Source organism: Buceros rhinoceros, unplaced genomic scaffold (genome assembly GCF_000710305.1).
Source record: "Buceros rhinoceros silvestris isolate BGI_N320 unplaced genomic scaffold, ASM71030v1 scaffold7609, whole genome shotgun sequence".
In the NCBI taxonomy this organism is placed as follows: domain Eukaryota; kingdom Metazoa; phylum Chordata; class Aves; order Bucerotiformes; family Bucerotidae; genus Buceros; species Buceros rhinoceros.
Window position 1 is genome coordinate 8,083 of NW_010430915.1, and position 12,251 is coordinate 20,333.

General features: G+C 37.3%; 1 protein-coding gene across 1 annotated transcript in view; it reads left to right on the forward strand.

Annotated features, from left to right (window-relative positions):
- AGTPBP1 (ATP/GTP binding protein 1) overlaps window positions 1–12,251 on the forward strand; it is a gene marked incomplete at its 5' end in the record, with an annotated part of 63,690 nt that overhangs the window by 7,548 nt on the left and 43,891 nt on the right. Inside the window, 8 exons of the mRNA XM_010143198.1 lie at window positions 1,048–1,145; window positions 2,149–2,265; window positions 2,891–3,603; window positions 7,236–7,319; window positions 7,583–7,669; window positions 7,752–7,900; window positions 9,820–9,907; window positions 10,621–10,765. Of these exons, the coding sequence (XP_010141500.1) occupies window positions 1,048–1,145; window positions 2,149–2,265; window positions 2,891–3,603; window positions 7,236–7,319; window positions 7,583–7,669; window positions 7,752–7,900; window positions 9,820–9,907; window positions 10,621–10,765 (1,481 nt within the window). The remainder of the gene's footprint in view (window positions 1–1,047; window positions 1,146–2,148; window positions 2,266–2,890; window positions 3,604–7,235; window positions 7,320–7,582; window positions 7,670–7,751; window positions 7,901–9,819; window positions 9,908–10,620; window positions 10,766–12,251) is intronic.

The following is a 12,251-nucleotide window of genomic DNA, read 5'->3' on the forward strand; positions in this document are numbered from 1 at the left end:
AAACTACAAAAAAACCCCCCCCCCCCCCCCCCCCAGCAATCAAACTTCATGAGATTTCTAGATCTTTTTCTCTTCTTTTTCTCTAAATTTGCCACTAGTAATCAGAACATCTGCCAGAATAAACAGCTGAAGCCCATTTCCACGTATTGGGGAGTTAGCCCAATTCTCGGTAGTCATAGGTAAACAGTTAGTTTGCTTCTGCTTGTTTTCCTTTGTTAAAATAAAAGGAAGTCCTAGATCCTTGAATGGACTCTAGCTCAAGGGGATCTTTAACTCAAGTAGATATTAGTCATTAGTGTCCAGATAATTCCACATGTCTGAAAAATAACGTCTTGTTCTGGATGTAAAATTTAATTCTCAACCTGTCCATGCTAAGCAGTTGCAGTGACCACTCTCCTTGAATATTTTCCTTACTGGTTGAGTCTCCAGTGATAGATTTCTGACTTGTTTTTCTGGGTTTTTTGTTAGACCCCATTTAAGGAAGACAAAAAAGCTGAAGAGGGTGCTTTGTCCCATTGTTCCCTGATACTGGGTCAATACTAGCTGACATGATTAAAAGCAGAGACCTCAGTTTTGGTTTTTTTGACATGGTCATTATCACTTACTTTGGGAAAAGGTGTCAGAGCCATCTCATTTTGTGCTGACCTCAAACTGTGCTGAGATGTTCTTGGCACATCCACATTGTGAAGTATTTCTAATGGCCATCTGCTGTCTTGCTGGTTGTTTTGGATAGCAGGGGGAAGGGGGTGTTGGATGTGTTTTGGTTTGGTTTTGCTTTGTTTAAACCAGAGATCTTTGTTTGGACTTAAACTGGATGGAAATGTAATAAACTGAGTCTACAGCAGTATTGTCAAAGAAGCATATTGTCAAAAGAAGCTTGTTTTACAAGCATTAAATCTGGTAATAGTATTTAATGTTTATTAGTTACTTTTCACAATTTTTTCAAGTGGTAAGTAAAAAGAAAAAAAACCCAGAACACAAATGTTTTTTATCATGTGTATTGGATTTAATGTATAATCTGCGTTAAAAATCTTCTTTGTATCATAGTGGATGATGTAGTAGATGAAAGTGATGATAACGATGATGCAGAAACAGAGTCAGAAATTGAAACTGAAAATGATGATGACAAGGACCAACATTTTAAGGTTGGTATGAGACAACAGGCAAAAATCAGGCATTGTTTTTTGAAGTTGCTTTAATCATATATACAGCTTTAAGTGTTAAAATGGCTTTTTAACACTTTTTGAGGAGATATTCAGCCAATTTCTAAAACGGAAAAAACCTCCTGAAACTTAAGGAAGGTTGTTACTGCTTAAAAATATCAACCTTTGTTGTTCAGATTGCTTCAAGATTTTTTTCAAAACTTGTTTGCTTCATAGTTGGTGTGCCTGAAGTACAGAGAACAGAAGTGCAAACTCTTTTAGCAGTGTTCTGTTTGCAACTTGCATTTTTCTCAGCCCGCTCTTGCCACTTACGCTGCTCTGTATATAGGAGCGGCTCTAACTTTTTCCATCATTCAGGACTGGGATTGACTAGGTCAGTGTTTCAGCAAGGCAACTCTGAAGTTCAGCCAGCTGCAGAGGTACAGATCAGTCCTCTCACTGATCTGTCACTTTAGGAAGGTTCTTCTTAGGCTCTCCAGCTGCCAGTCAGAACAGAAAATGACATTTTGTCAAAACTGCCTTACTCTTTGTTTTTATGTTATATGTATTCAGGAGTGCAGTCCACGGACTGGAATGATAGATTTTGTGCAAGAGTCTCATGAACCCAGATGAAGGCAGTATCTTCCTTAGAAGCAGTTATTCGTCAGTCACTGCAGTCAGATGAAATCTCCACATTCCAGGTTGCAATAGTTGCATTATGCACACATCTAATGTAAAGCGTAGGCTGATGTCTGTGCATAATACACTCGGACGAAGGCAAGAAAATTGAGATGTTTGTAATATTTCTGTTGAAATGGAGGTTTTGGTATACTAATAAAACTGAGCTGCTTAGGCCTTCATGGTGAAAGGTGCATTTCAGCTAATTTTAAAATAGTGACGTTCTGCTTTTAAAGCATGGCCGTGTCAGAATGAAAAGGTGAATGTCATTATTTTAGAAGTGCACTAATTCTGGATGCAAGATTGTTTTGTTCTGGTTCTCTTTCAGAATGATGATATTGAGACTGATATTAATAAACTGAAACCTAAACAGGAACTGGGAAGACCCATAGAAGAGTTGAAAATGTATGAGCAATTTTTCCCAGAACTTTCTGAAAACTTTCAGGTAAAGTATATGATTCCCAGCGCGTTCCTCATCATGACAGCTTGACTTCGGAATACGCTTTGACATTCTTTCCTGGGTGCATAGTTCCTCTAGCCAAAAAATGAGAGTCTGTTGTTCTAGAGCTTCATGTGAGAGTGCCATGTAGTGAGTTATTTAGTTAAACATTATGGTTTACTTTAATTTGACTGAGAAGGGACAGGTATAAAGGAAAACCGTTTTCTGATGTCTGATTATTACACCCAGCAGAAAGTAAAATAGTAAGAGAAGACACAAGATATTTGACAAAGATTCATTGTATTAGGTATTTTCTTAAATGCAGTGCACTTCTTCAAGGTAGTTGGATAAAATATCCGGGGAATAACATTGACTGATAATTATTACTAATTAGCTAACTTGTTTATTGCTTTGAGACTATCTTCTTGAACAAGCTGAAACTTCATTGCTTTGTTTATGTCAGTTCAAAACATAATAACTGTTGTCTCTTAAATTACATTTGTTTTGGATTATCGCAAAACATACCTCAGGAACAATGAAGGAGAAAGATGTCTAATATAAGTGAAAGTTTAGGAAATCTTTATCTTGTTTAATAAATATTTTTTATTATTTTTTTCTTTTATTTTTTAAGGAGTGTGACTTGGTTTCCAAGGAACCAAAGCCTTTCGTACCTGATGCAAATCTGAGTGGACCTATTGTTGTTCCTACAGCAGGAGAGGAGCACTCTGCTGAAGCAAACGAGTCAACAAAAGGAGTTGCTCTGAAGGAGAGCAATCCTTTATTGACAGAGGAATACAACAGAAGGCCAGCCTTTCTGGGACTACCAAAGAAAGATAGTATCAAAGACAGTAGTTTACATCAGCAAAGTGATCAAAGAAACCTGCTTCCATCATGCCAGTGTCTAAGCCAAGAAATTGTAAAAGGCCTGGGCAGAATCAGTCTGCAGAACAGTGCAAAAAATGATCAGTATTATGGTACAGGATGTGTAATGAAGAAGGAAAGCAAAACTAACCTTACCACACTTACTTGTAGTAAACCTAGTGAATATGTATCACCCTGTGGAGGCAGCCTCTTTGAAGGATCATCTGTCCAGCTGGGAAAACTCTGCTGCGCTGGAGTAGATTCAGAGGAGGAGGAGGATTCCAGATCTAGTTCATCAGGGGAACAAGTCATGCTTGAGGTTTCTGATGTATCGCCAGTTCATGACTGTGATCTTTATATTGAAATGGTAAAAACCACAAAGTCTATTCCTGAATATTCAGAAGTGGCCTATCCAGATTATTTTGGCCATATTCCACCACCATTTAAGGAACCTATTCTGGAAAGGCCGTATGGTGTGCAGAGGTGAGTTACCATACTCCTTTTTTGTTGTTGTTTTTCTTCCCTTAAGAAACAGTCTTTAGGATGAGATTAACAGGCACTATACAATGTTTACTGTGGCATCTAAAACTGTTCTCAGTGAAAAGGAGTTTGAAGGTAGGTGGGTAGGCACTGATCAATGCAGAGTGATAAACAAGAACACAACATGATTCTCTAATTGTAAATCTGTAAATCAGTTCCTAAGTACTATGTTTAATTTATTGTCTTCCTTTGCCTTCTCACCATCCCCCAACTACATTTTGTAGTTTGTAAAAAAACCAAACAAACAAACAAAAAAAAACCCCACAAAACCCAGAAAACGAAACACCCGAACCAGTAAACAAATAAAAAATGCCAAAAAACCCAAGCCCAAACCAATCCACAAAAAACCCCCAATGAAGTAACAAAAAATCCCACCTGAATGTTGACTTGGAAGCATAGGAGCTCAGGTCTTGGCAAAGACAGGATAGTTAGTAGTTTAGAAATATTTCAGCTCTTCTCTTTGCTGTGCTAACAATGCTATCTTTCAGGAAAATCTAGTGGGAAAAATTAAAAAATTAATACACTTAAGTGTTTGTTTTTAGTGTTTGCAGTGTAACAGAATTTAGAGGTAACAAATGCTGAGAATGCGGTTTGTGAAGTCCTGCAGAATGACTCACGATAAACACAGAATGAAAACTAAAATAAACCAACCAAAACTAACACATCAACACGACCATTTACTTCGTCGCTGAGAGAAACTAGGAGTTGATGAATGGTGATGTGACTCCTAAGAATAATTTCATACAATTAAGTTTTCATACCAGGGTGGTATGAAGAGCTGGCTCATATGCATATAAGTTACTATAAAGACAAATTAGTATGTTAGCGGAACGTGGTAGTAGGTATGACACCTTGCCACTCGCTTAGTTGTTAGATGGAATGCTTTCAGCTTTATACTTGTAACTTCAACCATGAGATTCTTTGTATTTACATTTAGTTATTAAAATGATTGAAATTAAGTGCCTTTAGCTGTTTCACACGTGTTGTAAAAAAGTGTTCTAGTGCAGTGACCAAATGTTGAAACAGTAATGGTGTAATGACTATAGCATTATTAAAAAGCACTGTTAAGTGTTGAAGAAGAATGTTTACTGTAACTTATATTTTAGATAGTTTCAGCTGATGTAGAAGGGTCTTGAGTCAGAAATCACCCAAGAACTGCGTTTTAAGAAAATCTTGCAAATCTTTATGTATGTTTTTGTAGTACTTGATAATTCTGAATTTTTATCAGAAATCACCCAAGAACTGCATTTTAAGAAAATCTTGCAAATCTTTATGTACGTTTTTGTAGTACTTGATAATTCTGAATTTTTGTGAGTAAAATTGAGCAAAGTCAGATAAAATTTGTCATTTCAATGCTCATTTTTCTTAGATATAAAGCACTGTATTAACTCTGACTTCTAACCAATGAACCTACTTGTGTTGTTATATATAAAGCTGATTTTTAAACCGTTAAGGTAATTTTAGAGTGTATTTTATTTTAACTTAATGTTTTATTTTTGTTGTATTTTCTTGCTGAAAGTAACTTTTTTAGGTCTTGTGTGAATCAGTAATGAAATATTAGGTAATACTGCTAAACCTGAATTGAAAGTCCTGCATCACCTTTTTAAGGTACACTGTTCCAAGAATTCAGTTTTCTGCAAATGACGTAGTCTTGTTACTGCAGTGTAACAAATTCGAGACAGGAACCGGTTTAAAAAGGGCTTAATCTTTTTAGGAATTTAGTTTATGGGAAGGTTTAAAAATGAGTATGGTAGAGGACATGGAGAAGCTTTTAAGTCTTCTAGAGAGCTGTGTCCAAACTCTTGGCATTCGGTGGGATTTATATCCTCCTTAATGTGAGCAGTTAGTTACTGCTTGTCAGCTAAGTCTTCTTTAGTAAACAAATGGTTTTCTTGATCCATCCTTGTAATTTCAGAATTACATCCTTGTAATTTCAGAATTACAGGGAGGCTGAAGTGAGGAGTTAGTGGGTTTTCTTTTTATTTTTATTAGACAAATGCGGTAAAAGCTTTTGGGGTTTTGTTTATTTTCTCCAGTCTTGCAATATGCTAGGAGATGAATTTGTGCTTTGGAGTGTTTTTACTTTTACATTTAGTAATATGTAATTTTCCCCAAATGTCTCACCAAATTATTATTGTTTGAAACCATGTCATTGAAAATTACTGAAGTGTTTTATATTATTCTACCTTTTAGGGAAGAAAACTATTATGTAATTCAATACTCTATGCATTTTATAAATTTTTATGACTTTTTTCTGTTCCTTAAAATTTTAGGTGTTTTTTTGTTGTATGCTTTCATATTTTCTAATCACTTTAGTATTTTCTAATCATCTGAGGCTTAGACGTGATCATCAGATAAATCAGGATCCACAAAAGATGAATCTATAAACACAGAGCTCCACATCAACAATCTTGGTTTTGTACTTCTTTTCTTTAATTATCGTAAAATAGCTTGTGTTTTCTCTGATTTTCTGAACCTGGAAATGACTGATGCTACTCTGGTATTTGAATGCCTGATACTCATTAACGGATTTTGTCTTGGCAAAACTCCCGTGATGATAGGAAGTATTATGACCCTTTAGAGCTGAGGGATACTGAGATCTAAGGAGTTGAGTAAGAACAAGTGCAAGTCAAAAATCTGCACTTCTGCCCTGAGCTGAAGCTGGTCAGATAGGTTATGGTGAGTCAGCCTCTTCATGATTTTGTCAGTGCATTGGACTTGTAACTTATTTTCTTTTCCAGTTAGTTTTAACTTATTATGAGGCACTAGAGTTGTGCACTTACCTTCTTTTTCTCATTTGTTAACAATACTGATTTTAAATAAATGGAAAATTTCCAGCCTGATCATACTTTACCGCTTTGTTCCTGTATTCTTCATTGTTAATCTGCCTCCTTTTCTTCTTATTGCAGGTGCTGTGCAAGCTTTTCCACACAGCTCTGCCACTATATTTCATTCTTGAACTGCAACACATTCTTACTTTTCCAAACCAGGACCTAGATACTGCCAGTTGTGCAATGGTTTTATGATCTGGATAAACATACACCTAACATTTGGCTGACATCACCAAATTCATTCTTATTTGTTACCTAGTCGATAAATGAACCTAGATCTCAAGAGGTGAAAAGCTAGTGCACTAACACACTCACTGCACGACCTACTCTCTAAAACCCTTTAATTTTAGTTACGGTAGGACTCATGTAAGTTACTAATATTATCATGTGCTGTCCTGGATTAAAGCATTAACATAAATAATGTTTGAGTAATTCCTGCTTCTGCTATAAAGTATGAAACGGTGCATTTTTCCCCAAAAGATAAAACTCAGTGAGTTTTGTGCATGAAAACGGAGTTACCTCACATACATATATTGGACTCGGTCAGCTGTGGATGCAGGTGTTTAAACTTAAGTACACTTACAGTTTGTGCACATAAGTGGGGGTGAGGCTGAGCTCTCTCTGAAAATCTGTCCCACTGTCATGTCAACTTTGTTAATTTTCATTGTTCTACAAGGTAATTTCTCTTTTGTAACTTGAAATAATATGCAACAGTTTAAATGAGATCTCTGCTTTTTATTTTAGGACAAAAATCTCTCAAGATATTGAGAGATTGATTCATCAAAATGACATTATAGACAGAGTTGTGTATGACCTTGATAATCTGAGGTAAGCTTTTAGCCTTCTGAAAACAACATGCAGCAAATACTCTAAGCCCGTTCTGCTTTCTCTGGGATATTATTTGTAGTATTTAAAGCACTAATGTTATGATAGACTTTAAATGAAGGTTGAATGATAACAGTGTTTCTGCTGTCCAGGCTGTATTTAGAGGAAGGTTCAAACTAATTTCTGAACTACCAAGTGAGGGCTAAGATAAACTTAATGAGTTTGTCTTTTTTGTATTATTATTTTCATCCCTTTTTTATGCACAGTTGTTTAGTACCGGAGGAAGCAGATGTTTTGAAGTTTAATTCCAAATTTGAATCTGGAAACCTGCGAAAGGTTATTCAGATCAGAAAGTAAGTTCTTTCAACTATTCTTTTCACACGTAAGGCCTTTTATTTCTGCTTCTTAAAAAAAGATTGACTTGTTTTTGTTTAGAAACGAGTATGATCTAATTCTGAACTCGGATATAAATAGCAATCATTATCATCAATGGTTTTACTTTGAAGTCAGCGGAATGAAAACTGGCATTGGTTACCGATTTAACATCATCAACTGTGAAAAGTCCAACAGTCAGTTTAACTACGGTAAGATACTTTTCCCATATTTTGAAAAGAAATATGTAGAAAAATATCTGTACTAGGCAGCTCAGCTCTTTCATTCCTTCTGTCCCGGCATCAGTAGTATAAACATGACAGATCAGATTCTTTTTTAATAGTATTATGAGAAAATATTTTGACAAATTTCAATTAAAAAGGTAAAAAGTATCTAAAAACACTGGCTCTCACTTTCTAAAATTAAGTTTTGTTGTGAGGCCAAAAGAGAAGAAATTTACTGGTAGCTGCAGCTAAAATTTGTCCTAAGACCGTTGTGGATGGGACAACACCAAAGCCTGTTGATTCACCCAGGTAGAAGAAGAATGATGTTGGTCATCATTAATCCCTTTCTGAATAGAGGTGTATTTTCAGATGTGAATATAAGCGGAAACATTCTCAGGTAGTTTTGTCTTATTCATAGCAAGAGAGGCACGTTGCTTGAGAAGGAAATGTGAGTCGTCTTTGTAATGCTGGGCTTCATTATCATGGGCTTCCAGCGGACGGTGGTTGTACCTCATGCGAAAGTACTGGCTTACCGAATATGCCTCAACTTCCGCTTGTTGGAGAGGGGAGGTGCCATTCAGCTTAAAGTCATTTGTTTTGTGAGGGGTTTTTTTTTCTCTGGTTGGCTTCTCTGAAGTTCATCCACTAAGAAGAAGCAGCTACCCTCTTTTCCTGCTACCCTTCACCCAACATCAAACTATTAGGACAGAATAACGTCATGTTTTTCTTTGTCATAATTGTACAATTCACATTGATAAAATTCAAGAATACCAAGTAGTTTGACCAGTAATAAGAAGCTTTTAAATTATTTACTAATCTTCATCAGATCTTCGTTGCATATATTTACCTGATAGTTACTTTTGGTTTTTTAAGTCATCATCATGGCTTGGCTTCATGGACGAAGATTTGGGAAGGGCTTTCCCCACGCTTACTGCAAGCGCACTGATGGCTGAAAAGACCAATGTGGGATAGGCAAGTCCAGTTGCAAAGAGCACACCAGAAGGTCTCCTTGGGTGGTACAGTCGAGGCACAGTTCTTTCTGCACTGTCTTTTCTCCTCGAGGCTGATTCTACGTGTGCTCTCAAAGGAGGCAGCAGCGTTATGTGTGGTGTGTCTCCAAATCTCCCGACTGGAGGCCAGGGTGGACCACTGATGGTGGTCAATATGGCCACGGCTGAGGTGTTGTTTCAGGGAGTCCTTATATCTCCTCTTTGGGGCTCTGCTCTTGCGGCAGCCGGTGGCGAGTTCACCATAGAACACAATCTTAGGGAGGGGTGATCCGCTATCCTGGAGACGTGCTGACTGAATCAATCAGTGTATTTGGCTAATTAGTAAATAATAGTAAATTAGTAAATATTAGTATTTAGCTAATAAGTAAATAATAATGTTAGGTTAGTAATTATTATTTTGTTCTCAACTTAAGTATACTCTCCAAAAAATACAGAGTTACAGTGAAAAAACCTGTAAGAATTGTCCTGAAGCATCAGTTATTTTCCAATATCCAGCTGAAAGGATGATAGTAACAAGTTTTTTATATCCTATTTGAAGCCTTTTTAGAATGGTGAATTGGGTGGAGTGGGATCCAAGACTTCTTGTAGTTTACCATTCGTGCTAACCAGAACTTTGATTTAAAGATTTCATTTTGTAGGTCTGATTCTTCTGTTTTCTTGAATTTGTTATTTTCTGAAAATTACGGTGTGATGAGGGGAGGGGGGGAAGAATCTTCTGTCACCTAACTGCAAGAGTGTGCATTATCCAGGAATTCATGAAAATACACTCTACGATCATGAGTAAATTAGTATAGGTAGTTCGGAGGTTCACATAAAAGTGTTGATGTGGCCTGTTACTGCTAAGATCTTGATGTTTAATGTTAAGCATTAAAGAGAGATTCATTTTTTTTCTTTGAGGTATGCAACCCCTCATGTATTCTGTTCAAGAAGCATTAAATTCTCGACCATGTTGGACTCGTGTTGGGACAGATATTTGTTACTATAAGTAAGTACACCAATCAAACATACAGCAAATCTTACACTGAAGATTAATATGAGGTAATAGTTTTTGACGAGAAATGTTTGCTCCTGAGTTTGATAATTCCATTTTAGTAGTTTCATTGTGAACAGTTTTCTTCCTGAGTTACTATGGGAGAGTAACAGGAGTGATCAAAATATGTAGTGTCTTACTTTGTTAGCACGCTACTATTGTTTAAGCTATCCATCTGTTATACTTCTGTCAAAAAATGCGCACTGTTCTAGAGAAGCCATTAAGCGAATGTATGTATGCGTGCTTACTTGAGATCTTAGTAGTTACTTCCAGTAATACTGGTCTCATGGTGCTTGTGATTAGGCTCCTGTATTCCGTGGTGCAATCATTGTGGAGCAATCCTGGAAGACAGGATGAGGTGGTATGGCATATCCATGTGTTACCCTTCTTGGTCAGCAGTTGTTTGCTTCCTTTTTTTGTTGGTTTTGGGTTTTTTATTATTTGTTTTATTTTGTTTACTTGCCTTTTCTCTAATGTGAATAGAAATGTTTATTACTGTTAAAGTATCTTTACAGATGGTGGGAATGAGTGTATTTAACCTTCATTTACACAAAAGAGAAATGCGATCACTAAAAACCTTCCTGGCTTTTATTGATTATTCCTGAATATACATTCTGATATGAAAAAAAAATATTCTAAAGTGTTTATTACCTTCATTTTACCCTTAGGAATCACTTTTCAAGAAGTTCAATTGCTGCTGGAGGTCAGAAAGGAAAATCTTATTACACAATTACGTTCACAGTAACTTTTCAACATAAAGATGATGTCTGCTACTTTGCTTACCATTACCCATATACATATTCAACTTTAAAGGTGAGAAGATTGTGATCTGTTACATAGATAAATATACTTTTGGACAATATGGAACATGATTCATGAGTCATTTATTTTTATGAAGTTCAAAATGCTCCTTAAAATGAGAATTTCCTTAAAATTTTAGTGTTTAGACTGGCGAAGTGTGTAGATTGTTCTAAAGAAGAGTCCCTGGAAAAATAAATTGATGCTCTACTTGCAGGCTAAATGGGTTTTCTGTGAATCATAGTTCATCCAGTTAGCACCGTTTCCGGTCAATTATGAAGTATTTGTGTTTGAGTCAAATGACTCATATCCTGCTGTTCTGCATATACCTTTTCATAACTGACCTATTCAAGTTATTGTATTTAAGGCAATTAGAGACCTTTCTAGGATAATGAGCTGGCTAAAGAAGTGTTGTGAAGCTTTTAGTACTAAGCAAAACTCTTGACTAGAATGTCTAATTGGTTGTTTCTGTCATAACAATAAAAGTGAACTTAGTGATTCAGTGGCCAGCACGTAACAGCATTGAATGAAGTGTTTTACTAAGCCATGCTTGCTCTTCGAAGAAGTGTTTGTTAAGGCGTGTTATAAGCAGCTGCTGTTTCCAGCAGCTCTGGGGCCTTGTGGTACCTCCTGCCTGGCTGCTGTAGCCCAGCTAAGGGACCTGCGGATCTCTGTCCCAGGATGATGGATGTGGCGGCTGCTTCTCTGTTTGCCTGTAGGTTCAATCACTAGTGAGCCTGAGTGTGTGTTCCACAGAGAGGGAGAGGGAGGGAGTGCGAGGGAGAGCAAGTGTGGGCACACTTGCACATCTCCCCCCTCCCTGGCACAGTTGCCTGCATAGACTGGCATGTGTTACAGTACTAGGACTGTTTAAAAGATGACTTCTCACACCCAAGTCCCTTTCCTCTTCTCCAGCTGGTAAGGGTTGCTGCTCACTAGTAAAAGTACACACCTATCAACGGCTGGCCGAGGTAATCCAATTCTGGTGACAAGTCCTTTCCTATTTCTAACCTCTCTCTCCTAAACCAGGAGAGAAAGAGTTAAAAAGTAGAAATAGGAGAAGGAAGAAGAATTTGTGAGACCTCTGACCGTTTGGAAAACTGAAACAAAGTTTAATAACACTAGAGCAAAAATATATAAAATACAAAAGAAAACTAATGAGGTATTAAGGGGTTTTTGTACGGGATGCAGAGGCGAGGGTTAACTGCGGGTCAGGAGCGAAAGCAAATGAATACCGTGGCAGCTGCAAAGAAGGCGGCGGCCACGTGGTTTCCCACAGATGCAGAACAAAGAAGCCGCGGCTGTTACAAAACGCTGGGACACCATGCGGAAAGCTCGAGTACGCACAATCCTACCAGTCCGATTGGAGATTGAGGCAAAGTGGCAGCAGTAGCGGAAGTGTTGGCGGCGAAACGGCAGGGAAACAACAGCCCCGAAGTGCGGCGGCTCCAGTGGCGAGGGGGCTTTTTCACGGCTCCAGGTCAGCTTCTCAAAAGTGACG